The sequence below is a fragment of the Alexandromys fortis genome, unplaced genomic scaffold, assembly GCF_014885135.2.
Source record: "Alexandromys fortis isolate MF-2015 unplaced genomic scaffold, M_Fortis_MF-2015_v1.1 scaffold_16, whole genome shotgun sequence".
In the NCBI taxonomy this organism is placed as follows: domain Eukaryota; kingdom Metazoa; phylum Chordata; class Mammalia; order Rodentia; family Cricetidae; genus Alexandromys; species Alexandromys fortis.
Genome location: NW_026067893.1, coordinates 1695506 through 1716778, shown reverse-complemented (window position 1 = coordinate 1716778; position 21273 = coordinate 1695506). Strand labels below are relative to the sequence as shown.

At 46.5% G+C, this 21273-nt stretch overlaps 1 protein-coding gene across 3 annotated transcripts in view; it reads left to right on the top strand.

Annotated features, from left to right (window-relative positions):
- The window catches only part of Slc18a2 (solute carrier family 18 member A2), a 33898-nt gene that overhangs the window by 8962 nt on the left and 3663 nt on the right, over positions 1–21273 (top strand). For all 3 annotated transcript variants that reach the window (XM_050145180.1, XM_050145173.1, XM_050145186.1), the window contains exons 4-15: positions 1316–1374; positions 1643–1726; positions 1981–2073; positions 2994–3083; positions 3174–3217; positions 3293–3353; positions 5191–5286; positions 11074–11152; positions 11327–11378; positions 12218–12281; positions 13848–13967; positions 14102–14235. In XM_050145180.1, the coding sequence (XP_050001137.1) occupies positions 1316–1374; positions 1643–1726; positions 1981–2073; positions 2994–3083; positions 3174–3217; positions 3293–3353; positions 5191–5286; positions 11074–11152; positions 11327–11378; positions 12218–12281; positions 13848–13967; positions 14102–14235 (976 nt within the window). The remainder of the gene's footprint in view (positions 1–1315; positions 1375–1642; positions 1727–1980; positions 2074–2993; positions 3084–3173; positions 3218–3292; positions 3354–5190; positions 5287–11073; positions 11153–11326; positions 11379–12217; positions 12282–13847; positions 13968–14101; positions 14236–21273) is intronic.

Below are 21273 nucleotides of genomic sequence, written 5' to 3'. Positions count from 1 at the left end.
AGCAGGAATGGAGGGGGGAGAGTGGAGAGATGGCTCAGCAGGAATGGAGGGGAGAGGGTGGAGAGATGGCTCAGCAGGAATGGAGGGGAGAGGGTGGAGAGATGGCCCAGTCAGAATGGAGGGGAGAGGGTGGGGAGATGGCTTAGAAGGAATGGAGTGGAGAGAGGGTATAGAGATGGTTCAGTCAGTAAAGCACTTTCCTTAATAGCATGAAGACTTGAGTTTGGCCCTAGAACCTATGCTTGGCCTGATGACATGCAGCTGTAATCCCAGGCCTGGAGAAGCAGGTCCCGGAGGACTCCTGGGCCATGCCGGTCAGCAAGTCTAGCTTGCTTGGGGAGTTCTTGGGCAGTAGGAGGTATTTCAAAGGAGGGAGATGGCCTTCTCGTGGATGACACTAGAGGTTGTCACTTCTGACCAACATCACACACACACACACACACACACACCGACACACACACACACACACACACATACACACACACACGAGTGAGGAGCAGATAAAGTTTCTGAAGAATCTTTTCTGTTTCAGGTTCCCTGGTAGACAGTTGCCTATAAAAAGCCCCTCTGTATTTGGGTTTAAGGTGATAACCTTTTCTGTCTGTGGAGACCAAAGGAGACTAGCCTTGGGATGTGTTATGGGGGAGGGGGTAGGTATCTAACCAGACATATGCCATTCTGATACAATGTGAACGGGTACCAGGGTCTTCAGTGGACATAGGTCCTGAATCCTCCCTGGATGTCGGTCCTAACAAACAACTTGGACTTAGACTTTTTGCATGAGACACATGGCTTCTCAGGGTGGTCAACATAAAGGCAGATCTTAGCATCTTGATTTCTAATACATCTTAGACATGGTGTTGCTGTTTCTCTTGCCAGGTGACTCATCTGATGGACTTTTATCAAAGCGGGGTGACATTTTCTCCAGGCAGAGGTGTCTGGGAAGCTTCTCTGACTGACCACAGATGTCCCTTTGGGGACGTTCTTGCAAAGACTACACTAATGATAATAACAACAATGATGACAGAAACAGGCCCTTCGTCTTTTAGATATGTTTGGGGTTACTTGACAATATCGTGTTAACATTTATTCCAGAGGAATTTTCATTCACAGTGGCAGCCCATAAGTGTATTCATATTCTAAGACAGTCAAACACGAAAAGGTCACGTAGGAAACACTGAGTATATGAATTTTCAGACAAGTCGACAGACCACTTATCCAGCTGATCCCCGACAGATAACGCCTGGAAAAATTAATATAAAGCCTTACAGAAACAGCCAGCCGTCATCGGACTCTTCATGTCTGTGTCTTTCAGGATTGGCTATCCTATTCCCATGTTTGCTGGATTCTGTATTATGTTCATCTCAACAGTTAGTGAGTATCTGCCGTTTGCCTTCTGCATGTGGGTCTTGGAAGAAGTCCTGTCTCTTGTGAGCCGGGAAGCAGACTGGACTTGGGGGAGGAGGGACGCTGTACCGGCAATAGTACAGGAAGGGGGCGCTTCATGGAGCAGCCCACAGCCTCAAGCATGGATAGACCCTTTAGTTTAAGGGTGTGTCCAGGTCATGCAATGTTGCGACGTTCCGGTCTTGTGGGCGGGGCCTGACCTTGACGTGAGGGCTTGGGCCTCTTCTCTCGGCAGTGTTTGCCTTCTCCAGCAGCTACGCTTTCCTGCTGATTGCCAGGTCTCTGCAGGGAATTGGCTCCTCTTGCTCGTCCGTGGCTGGTAGGCGTGAAAACACCGGTGGGCGGGGAGCCTGTCTGCCACTTGTGCGGACTGATGATGGGGCTGGAGGTGGAGAGGGGTAGAGGAGATTTTTGAGAAGGTGCCCACCTTCCTGCTGGATTCTGCCTAGTCTTATATTTCCGTCAGTCTCAGTGGCTCAGGAAGATGGTCAGCCTGCTGGGAGGGAGGATGCCATGGGTGATGTTTTGGTTCTCCCCAGAGCATGGGCGCTAACTGGATCTTATTCTGCTTAGGAATGGGCATGCTGGCCAGCGTGTACACAGATGATGAAGAGAGGGGTAACGCCATGGGGATCGCTTTGGGGGGCCTGGCCATGGGGGTCTTAGGTATGTAATAGTCGCTTGCAGGTGGAAACTTTTTGGCATTGGGTTACAATTTCCCTTGCTCATTGGTCCTGGCTACACTGAGCCCACGTCCACACTCCTGTGAACAGGCATTCAGCCCTCCTATTTCTATTTTTTTTCCCTACAGAGTCTTTAGGAAATGGGAGAAAAGTCCCTTGCGGAAAGGATCTGGGCTTCCTTGGCCTCTGTCCCCAAACCTTGTACCAGGCTCCAATATAAAACACAGAATTGAGTAGGATGGTCCGGCAGATCCCTTCTTTTAAAAGAATTCTGAGTTATTGCTAGATAGTGGTCATACACACCTTTAATCCCAGCACTTGAGAGGCAGAGGCAGGTGGATCTCTATGAGTTCGAGGCCAGCCTGGACTACAAGAACTAGTTCCAGGACAGGACCCAAAGCTACATAGAAACACTGTCTTGAAAAACCATACTAATGATAACAATAATTGTTATTATTGTTATCATTATTATGAGTTATAATCTGAGAGAAACTTCCAGCCTTCTGTATCTGCCACTACACCTGCTCTGATTGACATCCTAGGCCAGGGGACAGACATTTTTCCTGAAGGAGAGTTGGATCTTTCTCCTGCCTTTGATATTTTCTTTCTCTCTGGAGCCAGTGTCTCCCATGTCTGGTGGTAGCAAATGAATGAGTCTGTAGAGGGACCTGTGCTCCAGAGCCCACACAGCTTCAGACCCTTGGTCTTCGGGACGCTTTTGTGTGCTCTTCCCATTTCCTAGGCGAAAACGTACCTAGGGAGAAGTTCAACACGATGCTAAGCTGAATGTAGGGTGTGTATCCCAGATCTTTTAAGGAGCAAAATGTAAGAACCAAATGGGTGTTTCTCCTATGGGTGAGGACCCACCTACCATGGCTGTCTTGTGGATCTCTCTTTCTGTAGTGGGACCCCCCTTTGGGAGTATACTCTATGAGTTCGTGGGGAAGACGGCTCCCTTCCTGGTTCTGGCTGCTCTGGTGCTCTTGGACGGAGGTGAGTGGCTGTGGCTTTGTCCTGTGTAATGGCATGTGCTTGGGGCATAACCGCTTTCCAAGAGGGTCATCTGTGTTTTTCCCTTTGTAGCCATCCAGCTCTTTGTGCTCCAGCCATCCCGGGTGCAGCCAGAGGTAAGCAACCGGGCGGTGAAGGCCAAAGGGTGGCCCAGGGAACTCCTCTTTCTAACCCCCCTTTTTGCTCGACAGAGTCAGAAGGGGACACCCCTAACTACCCTGCTGAAGGACCCGTACATCCTCATCGCTGCAGGTGGGACTCCTGGGTCCTGGGGGGACAGTGTGGGTGGGCAGTGGGGGTGATTTTCACTTGCCTGCTGGAAATGTGAGGTCAGGGACGTGGGATATCCTGCATCATACTTGTTGGTTTCTTGTCTTCATGTTAAAGGCTCACTGCTTGGCCTTGAACTTCCTTGGAAGGGCTTGCTGGTCTCAGGTGGACATTTGGCCTGAGAACTGAGCCCTAGAGGGCACCTCTCTGCATGTAGCATGAGAAGTTATGCCTTTGGACATGGGGCCTAGATGAATTAAAAAAGAACACTCTGGGGTTCTGGTGGGTCGGTCCCAGGGGAGAGTTTATTTCCCTGCAGGGCCTGGGCTTCCCTTCCCAGATACAAGGCTGCTACCAGCAAGTAGCCCTCTGGGCAGCCTTGCAGTATGGCTCAGCCTGAGAGGGGATGATTTGTCTAAGCAAGGCATGATGTACAAGACAACTGAGAATGTTTGAGAGAACTGGGTCTTGGCTTCTGTAGAATATTTATATTCTGCCCTTTTCAATGCTCCAAGTTGGGGGCTGCTGATGTAGCTCAGTGAATAGAGCTTGTCTATCGCGCACAGAAGCTGGGTTCATTCCCTAACACTGCTTAAACTTGGCACGGTAACACCCACCTGTAATCTCAGTACAAGGACATCCTTGGTGTACTGGGAAAGACCTGCCTAAGCTGCATGAAACTTTGTCAAGAAAGAAAGAAAGAAAGAAAGAAAGAAAGAAAGAAAGAAAGAGAGAAAGAAAGAAAGGCAGGAAGGAAGGAAAAGAAAAATTAGTCAACCAAGCTCTGGGCTGTTTGTCGTTGAACCCTTCTTCTGTGGGATTAGCCAGGGTGGCACCTAGGATAAGGGCTAGGAAGTCGATGCACCAATCTCTTCATGCCCTGGGCTCTATAGAATGCAGGAAACATTCCAGAGTCAAGGTCAGGTGGAAAATAGGGGTTTGGAAGGATGGGACCCTAGAGATGTAAACTCCCTGAATTGAGTGCTTATGAGCCAGGTAGTGACTGCTTCTTGGAACCTCAGTGATGGAAGGAAAATCAAAGATGTAGCCAACACTGCTAAACTAGGCACAGTTCCTGTGTTTCACATGGTGGCGGTGGTGGAGGGAGCGAGGAGCGGGGTGAGTGGGAAGAGAAGTCCGATCGTTCAGATGTTCCGCCGTTAAATGTCACCAGGAATGAGCTATGCACACCGTCATCATGCGTGCACAGCTTTCTTTGAATTTGTGCTAGCAAATTACAGGTTCCACGGAGCACAGCACAGGCTGCTTCTAGAATGACGGAGGGCCATTCTGTGTGTCTTTTCCCAGGCGGTTCTGTGTTTACAGAGCTTGGTTAACAAATGATGAAGATCTGCATGGATGTTCTATGTGTCTATGGCTCCACAAACACCTGTCCCCAGCACACGTGTCCCCAGTGCACCACGACCCTTAGCTCTTCTGACACCTCAGGGATCTCGAAAACTATCCAAGCCCATTGCAGATGAGAACTAGTCAGAAGAGCCCCAGGATGGCCCATGTTGTGGGTGGTCTGCTACACGCGGCTCTCCTCCTTAGTGAACTGCAACATTTTATCTTCGTTTGTAAGGTGGATGGGCTAAGTCAAAAGAGTTTGATGGCTCTCTCCATTTACAGACTTTGTAACTCTGGGGTTGGGCTTGTTTAAAATTGAAACTAATAGTCATGTTATCCTCTTGGCTCGTTGTTTGGCTTCTATCCCATGGAAGTACAGTCTCTGAGCTGGCGCTCGTGGGGTCTGTGTTTGAAGTGATCACAGACACTATGAAGGCAGAAGGACACTAACACTCCTCCCTCTCTGCAGGCTCCATCTGCTTTGCAAACATGGGGATAGCCATGCTGGAGCCCGCCCTGCCCATCTGGATGATGGAGACCATGTGTTCCCGAAAGTGGCAGCTGGGTAAGGACTAGGGTGTGTCCTGTCTGTCTGTATACCTGCCCTGCAGAACCACCCACAGCAAGATGAGTGATCGCTACAGCTGGCCTCAAATGGGCTTTGGGGTCACTTTCAGCTCCAGTGGGTTTTTTTTAATCATCCTTGACAGATGTTTCAAGTGAAAGGGGGAAAGAACAATGAGATATTGAGGAGGGAGAGGAAATATCCACACTAATCTTATTACAGGACATTGCTAGAATTGTATTTCGTTGTCATTATTAATCTCTTAGTGTCTGTTTTATAAACTACATTGTATCATGGTACATATGCAGTGAGTTTGATGTTCTCTCCAGCTTCAGGTATCTACTGAGGTCCTGGCATGTACTGTCCACAGATCCTAGTAGACTCTTACAGTTGCATTGCTTGTCTTCGTTAGCCTGGGATTTATTATTGACATTGTAACTGTAAATATTGTCCCAAGCTCAGCTCTATATTGTACTATGATCAATTATCTTTTCTTCAATTCATTTTTCCTTCAGTTAACCATTGCCAAGTCTCTCTTTTCTCAGTTTTCTGTGTAGCATTTATGAATGTGTTCCTTGAACTCTGGCAGAGAGGAATGAGCCTTTCAGTGTGGTTAGGTCTATGACCCAAGCAGAGTTTGCTGTGATTTTGCTCATTATGGATTTCTGTTCTATCGATCCACTCTAAAAATTATGGTCCAGTCTGAGCCGCATGGGGACTTTCCTTCCCACCACCTGGACATCTGATGCCCTTTCTTGTCCTTTTTCCCTGGACAGATACTTGAATCCCTGTGTATGTATGTGAAGGCAAGATGTGAATGCCACTTGAGATATAGCTCACTGAATCTGGACCTCATAAACCCAGCTAAACTGACTGAACTAAACAGAACAGGGAGCTTCTGTTTCCTCCTCCCCAGTGCTGAGATTACAAGTATAGCCCACCATACCCTAATGTGGATCCTGGTGACTGAATTCAGGTCCTCTTGCATGTGTATCCTATGGCTTGATTCATGACCCCAACCCAATGCTATGTATTTTCAAGCAATCCCAATTGAAGGGTGTCACAGTTCACTCCTGCCTCTGATTCGTATAGCAGAATATTCATTCTTTCCCTCTTTCCCTCGTGGTTAGACAGATATCTGTGGGGCATCTTCCCCAAGTCAAACTGATGTAGTTTTTGCACCAACACAGATACTTGAATCCAATAGGCAAGAATGGAGCCTCTTTTCATAGATTTAATTTTAAGTGTGTGTGTATGTGTGGTGTGTGTATGTGTGGTGTGTGTGTGTTCAGGCGCACATGTGTGAGAGAAAGACAGACAGACAGACACACACACAGAGAGAGAGAGAGAGAGAGAGAGAGAGAGAGAGAGAGAGAGAGAGAGAGTTTTCACTATGTAACCAAAGCTGGCTTCAAAACCTTGATCTTCCTGCCTCAGCCTGCTGGATACCAGGATCAGAGGTGTGTACCACACTTGGTTAGTGTGGGATTCCTGCTGATAATCTCTGTCAACTTTTGTACTGAGCTGTTTGTTCTTTTCTTGCTGAGAACATATTCCTTGTGTATCAGGCATTAACATTTGTAGGAAACTTTGCAAATATTGTCCTTGCTTTGCACAGGGCATGTTTCATGTCTCAGAATATCTAAGAGGCTACGTGTCAGACTTGACAGGCTTCTCTTTCCATGTCGTGGTCTAGCTCAAAAAGGGCCCGTTCCTTTACCAAGATTATTTAAAAATTAAATAGCCTTTGTTTTCCTTTAATGCACTTCGTATGAAATTAATTTTGCTCTAATTTGGGAATTTTCCATGTGGCTAGCTATCATCCCCGGGCCACGTCTCTAGGAGAACATGTGATCCCCCAACTCCATTCCTCTGTGAGTGGCTCATTTCTGGGTTCTCTCTTCTCTTTCACAGATCTGCTATTGTCCCCTTTGTCATGACCTCCTCTTGAATCTCTGGAACTTTAAAGTGTTCTGAAAAGCTAGTCCCCATACACATACAATCGTATTTAAATATGTATTATTTGTGTTAGAGATTTATTTTCTTAGTTCCTTCAATTCACATGGATATCTTCATATGGAGATGCTTACTTCTGACTTCATTTATCGCCCCCCCTCGTGTGTGTGTGTGTGTGTGTGTGTGTGTGTGTGTGTGTGCACCACAGTGCACTTGAGAAAGTCAGAGGACAACTTGCCTCCTTCTACCATGTAGGCCCATGGGATCAAACTCAGGTCAAATCCATTTATCCCCCAACCCCATCTACCTGCAAGGGTAGCTTGGACCTACCCTACTCTGCTTGCCTTGGACATGTTCTCAACGAAGAACCAGCCCCTTTAGATTCTGCAGTGATTGCTGTGTCTGTCTGTCAGACAGTCCCTGGAAGGCCTCAAACAACCCAGGGTAGGGTATGGGCGAGGGGCTTCTCGCAGGTAGGAGGTTTCTTTTGAGGAAGGTGGCAGCCTTTTGGATCCTGCTCATGACAGTGGTTGCCACAGCCTTGTGAAGATAACTGAAAACCACCCATCTGGAAACACTGAGAGGGTAGATTTTATAGGATGTGAATTCTGTGGCAAAACCAAACACAGGCCATGTGTGCTAGTCACTGGCAGATGGGTTCTCAGAGCTCAGAAACTACAGTTCGGACCTTCCCCATCAGGGCCAAAGCAGATGCCCACGCCTTCAGGCTCCTGGAGAAAGTCACTGCTAGGTGTAGTCCCCACCCCCACTCCGCATGAGCAGGCTGTTGTGTGTGGAGACCACAGCTGATCCTTTTGGGAGGCTCCGACTTCTCCTTCCCTCGGGTCTGTGGCACCCTACAGCTCGAGTCTTCTCAGGAGGCACTCGGGGATGGCACGGATAGGTCAAACACCACATGTTTACTTACATCTCCACCGGGAAGCTTGTCGATGCTGCCAGTGTCTCCACTTAACTGCCTTATGACCCTAATTGAATGTGTCCTGGCCGTGTGCTGGGCACTTAGGCCGCTCTGTCACCAGACAGAGCCCGCGGCTTTCTCTTTAAAGTCTTTAAGGTCGGCAAGGAGCCCCAGGGCCACCATGAGCTAGAACTCAGGCTCCCAGATGTCAATGAAAGATCATTTGAGGCAGGCTAAACACCAGGCAACGGCAAGACTTTAAAGAGAAAGCCGCGTATAGACCAGGGGCAGCTGACACTTCTCACTCAGGTGGGGAGAGCCCTAGAATGAGTTATTGTCATATTTGTTGATGATGGAAATTTGTGAGGTGTAGAGACAGCTTCTGCCCGTGATTTCTCTGTGGAAACCCTATTTCTGAGGGACAGAGGTCTCCCCAGTTCTGTGAAGTGGGTATCCTCAAACAGAAACTTCCTCTCTCCACCGCCACGCCCCACTGGTTTTTGTTTTGTTTTTCTTTGAGACAGGGTCTCTCCATGTAGTCCTACCTGTGCTAGAACTCCCTTTGTAGACCAGGCTGGCCTTTCACTCACAGAGATCCTCCTGCCTCTGCCTCCTGAGTGCCGGGATTAAAGGCGTGCACTACCAGACCCCGCTAGGATCTTTTGTTTGGATGGCCAGCCATGCTCTGGGCACCGCCTGCCTGCCACAATGGAGCAAGGTTGTGGGGAAACTGAGGTGGTTCCTGCTTGCCGGGGAAGGCCAGCAGGCCAGGGTGGAGAATGGGGAAATGGGATTTGCAGGGAGCCACGCCAGTCTGAAGCCAGTCTGGAAAAACGTCTGTTCACAGCCGTATGATGCAGTGCGTCCCTTGAGCCTCGCATCCCTTCTGAGTGTACAGAGCGGGAACAAAGGCTTCTCGCAGGGCTTAAGGGGTTTGAGCCTTGCAAAGTTCAGCACGCAAGTTGTAAATTCAAGCCAACACCTTGCTTTGTACTTCCTAATCCAGGGCATGATGGAGCTTGCCAATGGCCTTGCTGCCCAAGGAAAATAAGGTCGTTGTGTTTCTTAGTCCTGTGTGAGACTGGCGCCCCTTTTCATGGTGAGAAGGTAGGGCTGCTCACTGGATTGAAGAGTCTGTCTGTGTCCCTGCTTGAGGTTCTAACTCAAGTCCAATACATCAAGAGTCCTGAACTTAGCTGGGCCCTCAGAACTATCTTCTTTGACTAGAAACAAGGGCTGTCTGTGGGCCAAGGTCAAGAGTATTTGGTTGACTGGTACAGTCAGCGATGCTGTACACGAGAGTCCTCTGGTTTTGTTCTTTATAAACATTAATCTTAATCTTATGCAAAGGCTGTTTGCCTGCTGTTATTTTTCTCACAGTTTGCATGGGTATATAAAACCCACGGCCCTTGGCTCCAACTAACCCTGAGGCGAAGTCAACATGATTTCTATTACCCAGCCCAACCTGGTCTGCAGAGTGTGGGAGGTTTGTCACAGTCTTTCTGGGGTCAGGCTTCAAGACCGTCTGCTTCGGAGAGTGTGACCAGCTGCAGGTCTGGGGTTCTCAGAACTCTATCTTACCATCACAGATCAAACGCCGTCCGTCAAAGACACTTCCATGGTGACAGGGCTCGTGTTTTCATTGCCTTCTCTGTAAGCTGGTGGTGTGCTGTGCAGAAGGCTGTCAGGAAATGTTTGCCCAATCAGATTATACTGGGTGACTGTTTGGCCTCTGCATATTGCTAGGTGTGGTGGAAATGATTTCCAGGAACATGCGATTGCTCTCCGCCATCATTTCCCAGAATCCTAGTCCTGGCACGATTCTGTTTTGCGTTTTGATCATAGGACCCGTTAACCTGAAATCCCTATTGTGTTAGAGGCTCAGGCTTCTGCCAGCTTCTCCCAGGGTTTAATGGCTTAGGGTCTTATCCTTAGAGAGACAGAATCGTGCTTGGGTAGACAGCACTGTTGACCACTCATCATGCATACCTAGTATACACAGAGATGGTGGAGAAAAGCAACTCTGACTGTTGGAGGGCAAGACTTGGAATCAAGTCTAGTGTATCTGATTTTAAGGAGAAAATACTGAAATTGAGAAGTTGCACAGCGGTCCCTTATCAAGAGATTGCCCTAGTATGAACTGTAGAGCTGAAGTGGACAGATCCTCACGGCTTAACTTGACGGGCCTTTTGTTCAGTGCTGGCCATATTCAAGGCAACTTGTGCCCTTGCCTGCTGGAAGTTGTTCCTGGTTCATTGTCTCCCCTTGGAGAGCCATTAAGTCTGTCAGCCACAGTTTTACCTTGAAAAAAAATGACCAAGTAGGTTTTTTTTTTCTTAAGAAAGGAAGATGCTCACAGTTAATTGAGAAAAACAGGGCATGGCGCAGTAGGTGTTATACGGTCCTCTTTGTGTGACAAAGCCTTGTGTGCACACATACATGTGTGTAAACTTACAAGGGAACTTAACGCTGGGCTCTGGCTTGTTTCCACTGCTTTCTTTTCTCTTGGTCCTAGTTTCCCTAATTCTTTAAATGGCTGTGCTTTCTGCCAAGAATTACAAAAGTGAGAACACATATGTAAATGCCCAGACCACACGGGTGGCCATTGCTGAGCTCCCACAGCTGGGGACTGTCTCTGTTGGTCCGCATGTGATGCTGCCACCAGACTCAGATGGAGGTGAGATGGAGCCACTGATAGAGAAATGGTTTCCATTTCTGGAGCGTCTCGGCAGCTTCCTGGGATGGATAAGCCATGTGGGGTCCAGACTGAAACCGGATATTAGCTGCGTGGGTGCAGGCCCCAGACTTCATTTCATCTTCTCAAATCATCGCTGCACTGTCTGTGATTATTAGTTTTTCTGACGTGTGACTTGTAGCAGCACTGATAAGGTATCCTTTTCATAAACCCGCAGGCATTGCTTTCCTACCAGCAAGTATCTCTTATCTCCTTGGAACCAATATTTTTGGAATACTTGCACACAAAATGGGAAGGTAAGATTAAATGAAAGCATTCGTTCTATTGTTTTGACAATAATGTGGTTCTTTGAAGAAATTCAGTGTTTCTGTCTTTGCTATTACAAGTAACTGCTGTGATTTTCATTGAAGATGTGTCTTGGGGAAAACACCGTAAGTGTTCATTTATTGATGTGCTTTTTCTTTCGATAGGTGGCTTTGTGCTCTCCTGGGAATGATAATTGTTGGAATCAGCATTTTATGTGTGAGTGAAAGACTGCATTTGTCAGGCAGTCGGGGGCTGGGAGCACGTGGGACTGAAATTCTTGTCTTGGGTGAGACTCGCTAGGCAATATTTTATAACTGTGTGTTTGCTAATATTTGGCTTTATTATGACCTTCATTTTTACACTTTTCATTTTAAAACTTGAACTTTTAAAAGTCACTTCAAACATTTCTGGAAAGATTCCAGTGGGTATATTATGTAATTTTAGGTCAGATGTTATTTAAACTGTTTTATTATGCAGTTTACCAAGTTATTTTTCTATTATTGTTTTTATTCTTTTGTATTTTTTTCCCTTAAGGCCTCATATGTAGCCTAGGCTGGCCTAGAACTGACCACAGTCTTCTTTGCCTCATTGTTGCAAATGCTGGGTTTACAGGCATGAACCAGCAAACATGACAATGTCTTAACTACTTGATGGCAGCTACTCTGAACAATAGCAAGATTACTCCTGAATAGATGTATCTTATTGGCCAGTATCTCCGCAAATATGGCTGTCTTCCCTGATAAAGCTGAGGGTGGATGGAACCGTCCTCCTGAGGAGCCATGTACTTAAGGTTTCACAGCAGTCAAAATTTACATTTCTGGCTTTGACATTTAGTTATTGATTGATCGCACTGGAGATTGATCCCAGTGTGTCATGCCTGGTAGGCAAGTGCTTTACCACTGAGCCACACCCTCACTGTAGGCTTGGGGTTTCAAGATAGGGATGACAACCCCTTCCTCTCTCTGTTCTCATTCCTATGTAAAACATACTTTTTGTAGAAGATGATTTGTTAGCGTCAATATCTTTTATTTTAGCACATTAACTTCCTCTTACAGATTCCTTTTGCGAAAAATATCTATGGACTCATCGCTCCCAACTTTGGAGTTGGTTTTGCAATTGGTAAGTCACACGGGCCTTGTGCCTCAACTTGGAAATGCCTTCTCTCTAGCCGAGGTTCTCTTCTTGAAGAGAGAACAGACTGTCGTTAGGTTCAGAAGCTCCGATTTCCAGAAGCTGCTGTGCAGGCTGCCATGGGGTCAGCTCAGGAACAACCCCTAGTCCAGATGCATGGAGATTCCTGTTGAAAATCAGGTGGTGTTGGCAAAGACAAACTGATGCTGACTGCTGTGGGCTGGCAAACACGTGCCTCCTGATCTAGTTAGAATCTGCGAGCAGACCTTCCCAGGTGCTTTGCTTCTGAGGCTCGGTAAAGAAAATGCAGGCTAAGGAGGAATCATGCTGCACACTGCAGGAATTTTCAGAGGCAAAGGAGAATAAAACATTAGGGTACATCTGGACTAATGGTATGCTTTTGTTTCTCATTTATAAATACTGATTGCCATGATAAAGGTAAAGGCCAAATCCGTTACACCTTAGCGTCAGGAATTTAGTCCTTGAGTCAGGTAAGGCAGAAAGAATGAATGGGTATCTCCCTGCCCTCTAGAGGAGGTTGGGCGGCCCTGGCATCTTACGTCTCCTCATGGACCTACACACCAGTCCCGTTGTAAGTCGTTCAACTCTTTGCTTAGTATTCACCTCTAAGGTTTTGCTCCACTCTTTCTCTGTAGCAGGCTGCACACACTAGATGATCAGCAAACAGTAAACAGAGCAAGGCCATTGCTCCCATCCACCTACCGCTGTGGGCCAGCCCCTCGGCATGTGCTCACAGGCACCGGTTCACCACAGTCAGTCACCATAACCACTTCCGAAGTACCCCATGCAGACAGGGGAATGATGCTCAGAGGCTAGGAATAACCGTGCTCATTCAGCTAGGATTTGCACCCAGAACTTGAACTCATGTGCTCTTTCTGATACGTGTCCCTTTGCTAGTCAAGAGGCCCAGCTTGCCACACTGGTCTTCGTTGTTGGTTGTAGCCAACTCTTCAGGTTTTAGTTTTCTGAGCGGGAAGAGACACCCTCTCATCCTCCACTGAGTTCTAGTACACAGGCACTTTACAGTTTGACAACTTGCGTGGTCTAAGACCTGATGTTGGAGGCGGGCTGGAAAGAGGTTGGCTGGTAGATGTATGTGTTCTAACTGGCAAGGGAAAAGTTACTGAGAAAATAGTGTATCAGGAAGGCATAACCTAGTCGGCCAAGTTCCCCTAGTAGGCCAAGTTCCAGTGGCCTGTAAAAAAAGATATACTATACCTAGAGAATAGTAATAGGTGAGTTGCCAAAGGATTGGGTACCTTCCCTTTACCCAAAAGATGTCCCCTTACAAGAGATTATAAGGTGAGGTCAGACAGCCTACAAACAGTGGCCTAATAAAGACTCAGTGTCTGGAATTCCACTCCTCTCTCTGAACCCTTCTGCTTGCTATCCACAATGAAAGTTTGCTGTCAGGAGTCTGGCACAGATGAACAAGTAGCAACGACAGAAGGAAAGAGCTGGCAATGGTCCCTAGCATTCAGCTTGTATCTGGTTTGTACCACCTTTCCATACGCCGCTCTTGCCTATCCACAGGGATGGTGGATTCCTCCATGATGCCGATCATGGGCTACCTGGTGGACCTGCGGCACGTGTCTGTCTATGGAAGCGTGTATGCCATTGCGGATGTGGCCTTCTGTATGGGCTATGCTATTGGTAAGAGTGTGCTGGCTTTCAAGATACCTTTTACCTCAATGCAGGACAGATAAGACCTCCTAGGCATGAAGAAATCTTTACATTTTCTGGTAGTAAGACATTTGGAGAAAGTCTAATTTTCTGTTTCCCCAAAGGTCCTTCTGCTGGCGGTGCCATTGCGAAGGCAATCGGCTTCCCGTGGCTCATGACGATTATCGGGATAATTGACATTGTTTTTGCTCCACTCTGCTTTTTTCTTCGAAGTCCACCTGCTAAGGAAGAAAAAATGGTAAGAAAGCTGTTTGTTTGTTTGTTGATAATTTTGGTATGGCTATCTGGATAGTTTCTGCAGAGTTCAATTCTAAACTACATTTCTGCTCCTTTCTGATAGAAGGCCCCAAGCAGAAGCAGTGAGAATTCCTTTTCAGTCACTAACACAGTAACTTCTTTCATTCATATTATTTTCAAAGTTATTGCTTTTAAACTTCATGTTCATGAATTGGAAGAGTAAGATTAATTTTTGTATTTAGATTAACATTGTATAATTCTCGCCAATTAAATATAACCCTGGGATAATTCAATCTCATTGGTTATGGTTCCTGAGAATCCTCCTGCTTCCTAGGAGGTGGTTCCAGTTGCTTTTCTTCTACCCTTATAGCATTTAGCGATAGTTGGAATCTTGGTCCAGCATAAGAGTCTGAAGATGTCTTTAGTCTTTGTGAAAGATGGTCATATTTACACCCTGGGGCACACATGTGAGCGCAAAGAACTATTTAGTTTTATCTTTGTGGCTAGAATCAAGGCTTCTTTTTTGAACAAGTTCAAATTATTGACTAAATCTGAAGTGGGAGGTGTGTAAGTCTCCTGCCCTTTCTAAGGTGTTTCCCTCTCATCGTGTGTCCTGGCGGGGGGTGGGGGGGAGGCAGACTACAGTATCAGATGCTGGCGTTGTTTAGCTGAAAGGAGACTGTGTGGACTAGGGATGAAGGAGAAGCCCACGGGAAGTGCTAATGTTGTGCTCAGGGACAGATCTAAGGCTTCTTTGTCATGTTCATTTGGAGTGGATCAGATGAGATTCCTGTAGGTTTCCTTTCTCCGATATTGTCGATTGAATCTGGGACTTTGTTTGCGAGGCCAAGCACTCTGCTTTGTGTTTCATTTCTAGCCCTCTTTCTACATTTAAAAAATGTTTCATCTGGGCTGGAGAGATGGCTCAGCGGTTAAGAGCATTGCCTGTTCTTCCAAAGGTCCTGAGTTCAATTCCCAGCAACCACATGGTGGCTCACAACCATCTGTAATGAGGTCTGGTGCCCTCTTCTGGCCTGCAGACAGAATATTGTATACATAATCAATGAATAAATAAATATTTTAAAAAAAATGTTTCATCTTGAGATAGGGGCTCAATAAGTTGCCCAGGCTGGCCTTGAGTTTACTCTGTAGAAGACAAGACAGGCGGGGAAGTTAGGATCCTTCCTGCCTCAGTCCAGGAGCAGCTGGCATGACAGGCCTGTGCCACTAAGGCCAGCACAGAAGAGCTTTCTGACAAGACCAGGTCTTAGTATTTTATCATTTCTTGACTGACTCTTGATGGTTTCCTCCAAAAGCAAATTTAAAGAGAGAACCAAAATTTAGATTGTGTAACCTATGTTTGTCTGAAGCATTTCACATTTACTTATCCATTTACTGTAGCTTAAAAATACATCGATCTCTAGCTGCTGACTTTGTGCCAGGAACTATACAGGCTTTGACTAGAGACTAGTTTCTCATAGATGGCTCCTATGTAGCATGAATTCTAATTGTTCTTAATAAAGATCCAGAGTCAGATATTAGGGGGTGAAAGAGGAAGGATCAGAGAAGCAGTGCAGCCAGCCGCTAGAGAAACCTTTTACCTCTCCCGAATCCTCAGACTGAAGGGGCGATCCTGTCTCTTCTCATACATGCTCAGACTACATCTGATCTCCTTTCTCCTCCCAGCCATATCACTTCCCATCTCAGTCTTTCTGGTGCTGGGATTAAAGGTGTGAGCCACCCCTGCCTATTTCTCTTTTAAACTGGATCAATCTTGTGTAACCCAGTGTGGCTTTGAACTCACAGAGATCCATCTGCCTCTGTCTCCTGAGTCCTGGGATTAAAGGTGTGTGCCATTGCTGCCTGGCCTCTAGTGGCTTGGTTCTGTACTCTGATCTTCGGCAAGCTTTATTTGTTAAAACACAAGATGCTCCACACTGGTAGGGAAGGAGGGGGTGATGTGGAGATCCTTGGGTGGAAGCGTGGCTCCTTCACTGACTTCTTGCTTCTACCCTGGTTGTGTGCATGGCTGTGGCACCTCTGTTTGCTGACCTGAGCCCATATCCTTCAGAGTGGATAGAAGACTCCCCACACAGCGCTGGAAACCTTTCTGTGGCCACATTATCAATAATTTGATTACGGCTGAATGACGGTTACTCCCCAACCTTTTTGACTAAAGAAATTGAATTATCAGTAAATGTTTCTGTCACCCAGGAGACAGTGAAGACTCTTAGGGATGGTGAAGGGCTGGCAAGGGCCTGGGGGCAGCTGCACTGGCTCCCCACAGTCTTCTCCATCACACTGGGAAAGGATAACACCTCACAGAAGTGTTGTTAGATGAGAGTCTCAGCATGACTGTCCCCAGGGTCACCTACGCGCCATTCCTGCGGCATTGAAAGCAGTGTTCTACTCTGCTCACGCGGTAGCACCCAAACATCTTCGCTCTTCAAGGCAAGAGCTTCCTTTCGCTACCCAGATTCTGCTGGGTGGACGACCAGCACCAAGACAGCAGACGTTAGTGGCTGTTGTGTTATCTATCTGTGGCTTCCTGCATGCGTGAGGAGAGGAAGTGAAGCATGGTAGGAGGTGAGAAGCATTTGCCTAGCCAGTCACCATAGTGTTTTGAAAAAAATGGTGGTAGAGAGCCAGTTTTTTCTTCACTTAAACCAGTGCTTTAGTTCATTTAAAAATTACTGAAGTTAGTGGAGGAGACAATTCTGAAAGGCAAAGAAGTAAGAATGACAGGTTTCAGGGTCACTTCACTGTAAAATGTCAAAATTCTTAACCAGTGCCCACTGAAATAAATCATTAAGTCTTACGATGTGCATTTCTCTATAACTAATGCCCGTAATTGGAGGAATGACATTTGACTGGCGGTGGTAACATCTGAGATGGTGCCCAGCAGGTGATGTTTGTTGATTGTGCAAGCAGAGCTGAAGAGTGGGTGGAAGCCAGCAGCCTCTAATGATAAGGGGGAGTGTGGCAGGGTGTGTGCCACCAAGGGGAATAGATCACACTCACTCGAGAAACCTCAGCACACACAAGTGCTGAGGTACAAGATCATGAGCCACCAAGTGTCAGAGACATGGGGGCCATGAGGCATTCCACCCCAAGCAAAATATTCTTTCCTTAAGTACTTTCTGCAGGCACTCACCCTGCGGTTGTGTGAGGCCCACCTATGCAATTGTGTTTTGTAGGCTTAAAGTCACAGTAGGCTGTGAATTGGTTGTGAGCACCACAGCTTTTCTTCCATTCATTTTTTTTTAAATAATGTTCTGAGAAAGGCAAAGGGGAAAGTCCTCCTGTTGCTCAGTCTCTAAAATGTAAGGTGTATCAACACTGCCACTTGAGCACACCTGAAGACAATGACACAGGACCCTGACTTCTCAAAATACCCAGGGAGATTAGCTGAGTTCTGAGATGGGTTTTTGGTTTTCAAGTTTAAAAAATAATTTTTAAAGGGTACGATGCATGCCTTTTAGTCTTATTAAGGTTCTGCTAAGGCAGGAAAGGAAGTGGCCTATGGAGAGCAGACACCTTTAAGTGTATAAGGTGTGTAAGGTCCTTCTAGCTCAGACCCCAGTTCAGTGCTGAGGAGATAGTTCAATAGATAAAACTGCTTGCCACAAGAGGATCCCAGTTCATATCCCCAGCACCAATGTAAATGTCAGGCAGATGTGGTGGCCCACCTGTAACCTCAGCGAGGAAGACAGAGCAGAGGATCCCTGGAGCAACCTGGCTGGCTACACTAGCCAAACTGGCAAGCTCTGGGTTCAAATGAGAGACCCTTCCTCATTACATAAAGTGAAGCATGAATACACCTGATGTCAACATCTGGTCTTTACAAGTGCACGCACGCACACACACACACACACACACACACACGAAAGTCTGCACACATATGCATGCACAGCACTCCATTACACTTAGAAAGGATTCTTGTCCATGGGCTAGATGAGGATATACATGGGGTGCACATTATCATCTACTTGTAGACACCTGTCTCTTTTCTGGGCACTTACACGGTATACATAGTGAATTGCTTTTTTTTCTAGTTAAGAAAAATAGAATGAATCTACTGGAATGCTCTCAAGTCTGAGATTGGAGTGCCCACCTTCTAAGTGCATTTACTGATTCATCAGCCCAGCACTGAATTTTTGTTACTTTTCTACTTCGTTTGGTCTGTTTTTCGCCCCAGCTTTGCTCTGCGTACAGTGGTGGGAGTTAGGTATATGGCAGAGGCTTGGATATATCTAGACTTTGCCGTGCCTTTGGTGCCAACCCCTCCTCTCTCCACTTCTGCTCCCCTGTGGTATGTGCAGTGCTAGCCTAAATCCCCTGCCAGCTTCATGGCCACTGGGCACTTGTCCCTTATGTACCTGTGTTACCTGCTCAGTGCTGTATGCTTCCTTTTTCATGGCACACTATCTGGCATATTTAGCCATGTATAATTTTTTTAAAAAGTAAAACTACTGCCCACTTAAGATTTTGGGAGAAGACATGAAGCTAGGTTGTAAATGCCATGAAACAATATTCATGAAAAAAAGCTGCCTGAAACACACAGGCTATCAGCTGTATTGAAAAGTTCTGATCACCATATCTTTAATCAGTCGGAATGAACTCTGCAGTACATTGCTGTATATGTGTGGGTGCACATGAAGTGTGCACGTTCAAGTAATCCATGCATATAGAGGCCCAAGGACAACTTTGGGTGTTGTTGTTCCTCAGGATCTGTGTCTACCTTGGCTTTTGAGTTTCCTGCTGACCTAGAGCTCACCAAATCTTGTTGCCTGTTTTATTTCTCTAGTGCAGGGATAACAAGTGTATACCATCACACTGGAGTTTTTAAAATGAGGGTTTTAGAGACTGAACTCAGGTCCTCATGCTTGGGAGGCAAACACTTCTTTACCATTAAGATATCTCCCTAATCCCAGGGCAGCTTTTAAAGACAGGATCCTGGCTGGTTTAGAACTCTGTGTAGATCAGGCTGGCCTCAAACTCGAGATCCATCTGCCTTGCTTCCTGAGTGCTGAGATGAAAGGTATGTGCTACCATGCCCAGCAACTCCCAGAACAGTTTTTGTTGAGTATATTCTGTGTTCCAGTCCTGGAGTTCTCAAGATTACCTGTAGAAGTGAATGGTGACTGCAGAGATGACGGTGGTTGTGAACAGGGCAGTGCTGGTCACTCTCTTTGATGTAGCTTTGCTGCCTGTGGACCAGATAAAGATCAAGGCTCATGCCTGGTGCTCCTGGCTTTGGTGGTGCTTTCCAACTGCTGTCTCCATTGCCTCCTAAGACCTCCTTGGCCATGGTGACTTAGTGCTTTACCTACTACCCTCCATAACCTATGATTTGCTCATTCAAGCCTGTCTTCTGCAAACCTTCCTGTGTTTCAGGATTCACTTAAGCTCCCATCTCCTCTAAGAACTTCTGCTAAGCCTTAGGCTCCAGTGAGTCCTCCATCTGTGACCCTGGGGAACCTGTCCATACCTCTGGAGTTGTCACTGGTATAGGACCTTCAGGGTAAGGTCAGAAACACAGTAGGTGCCCTAGAAGTCCATGTCAGCTGATGACTGCTACAGTCTCACACCACGTATCGTAACCAAGGCAGTGCTCTGGGGTTGTTGATAGCAGTCACTGTGAAGGTAGGAACCTGGATTTCACTTAGCCTCTCCACTTTGCCCCAGACCTTCTCCATAATGACCTCTGGGCACACAATCTGGGGGAGATTACCTTTAGCTACCAAAGGCTGAACCTTTGTGTAACACAGGGAGAATGGTTTAAACATGCAATGTCTGTTACCTCAACTATTTTAATAATCAAATCCTTTAAGCACAACTATCAATTCACTCAGCAAGCGGCATAATTGGAAGGGGAGCCGAGTTTGAAGCTGGCGGCTTGAGATGACAGCCCGACTAGGGTCACATAAGTCCTTATCTTTGTGTCACACATCTGAGCACTTGAGAATCTCTAGGAAAATGATAAAAGGGTTAAGCACTGAGTGGCGTCTTATCACATCTGCAGGACCAGAACCGGGGATAATGAACAGACACCAAGATAGACTGCCACAGGCAGGCTCAGAACATTTGAATCCACTCAGATTTGCAGACTGCACACATCCCTTGGGGGAATGGTTCCCATAAAGGTGGGAGACTGCTAAGACATACCTGATTCATTTGGTTTGTACTGGAATTGGTCTTGGAGCTGCCTGGCCTCTTGCTCTGCACCATTATGCCACACTGTTGCTGTCTGCACCCACAACTTCTCATCTGTAGACTTGGCAAATGTGAAGCCAAAGTGTCTAAAAAACAACTGTACTAATTGTACATTTAAAAAACCATCCCCTAGTTATACTACACATTTGCATTGTATTGTGCTGGATACCATAAAGTTGAATTGAAATGTACATGGAGATACAGTCTATGCAAACACACTAAAGGACTTGACCAGCTGTAGTGGCTGGGAGGTGAATATCCGTTGAAGTTCTTTAAGCCTGTGTGCCTACTTTCTCAACTTCTCACCTATACTTATTGTGAAGCTAAGGCTTTCGTCTACTTGTAGCCATGTTCCTGACAGGATGTCAGGCTTGGCCCACGCGGGCAGGAATAGTGACGCCAGTACTTCTTGCTGAGGGTGCTTTGGAAAGAAAGCATCACTTTTTTGTGGATATTTTTTCCTTTTGCAGTTATGGGCAATGTATTTTACATATACATTTGTGCTAAAAAGAAGGCAGCTAGGATGTGGAGAGAGATGGTCTGAGCATCACATTTGTAAACAAAGCCCTGGGATGTTTGACCTGGGAAACTAAAGGGCCATGGCAAAATGTAGTCTTAACAAATTGTAAGACAATCTGTGTAAGTGGTTATCATCCGAACAAGAGCCATAGTTGAGTAAGAGTGGATTTCAGTTCCGATTCCCTCTATTTCTTACAAGAGTTCCCTTCAAACATCTTCATGAAGTTCCCTCTAGTGGCAGTCTCCAGCTCCCAACCCTTACAAGACTCAGTTTAACTTTTATTGAACCTAATCCACCCATCCT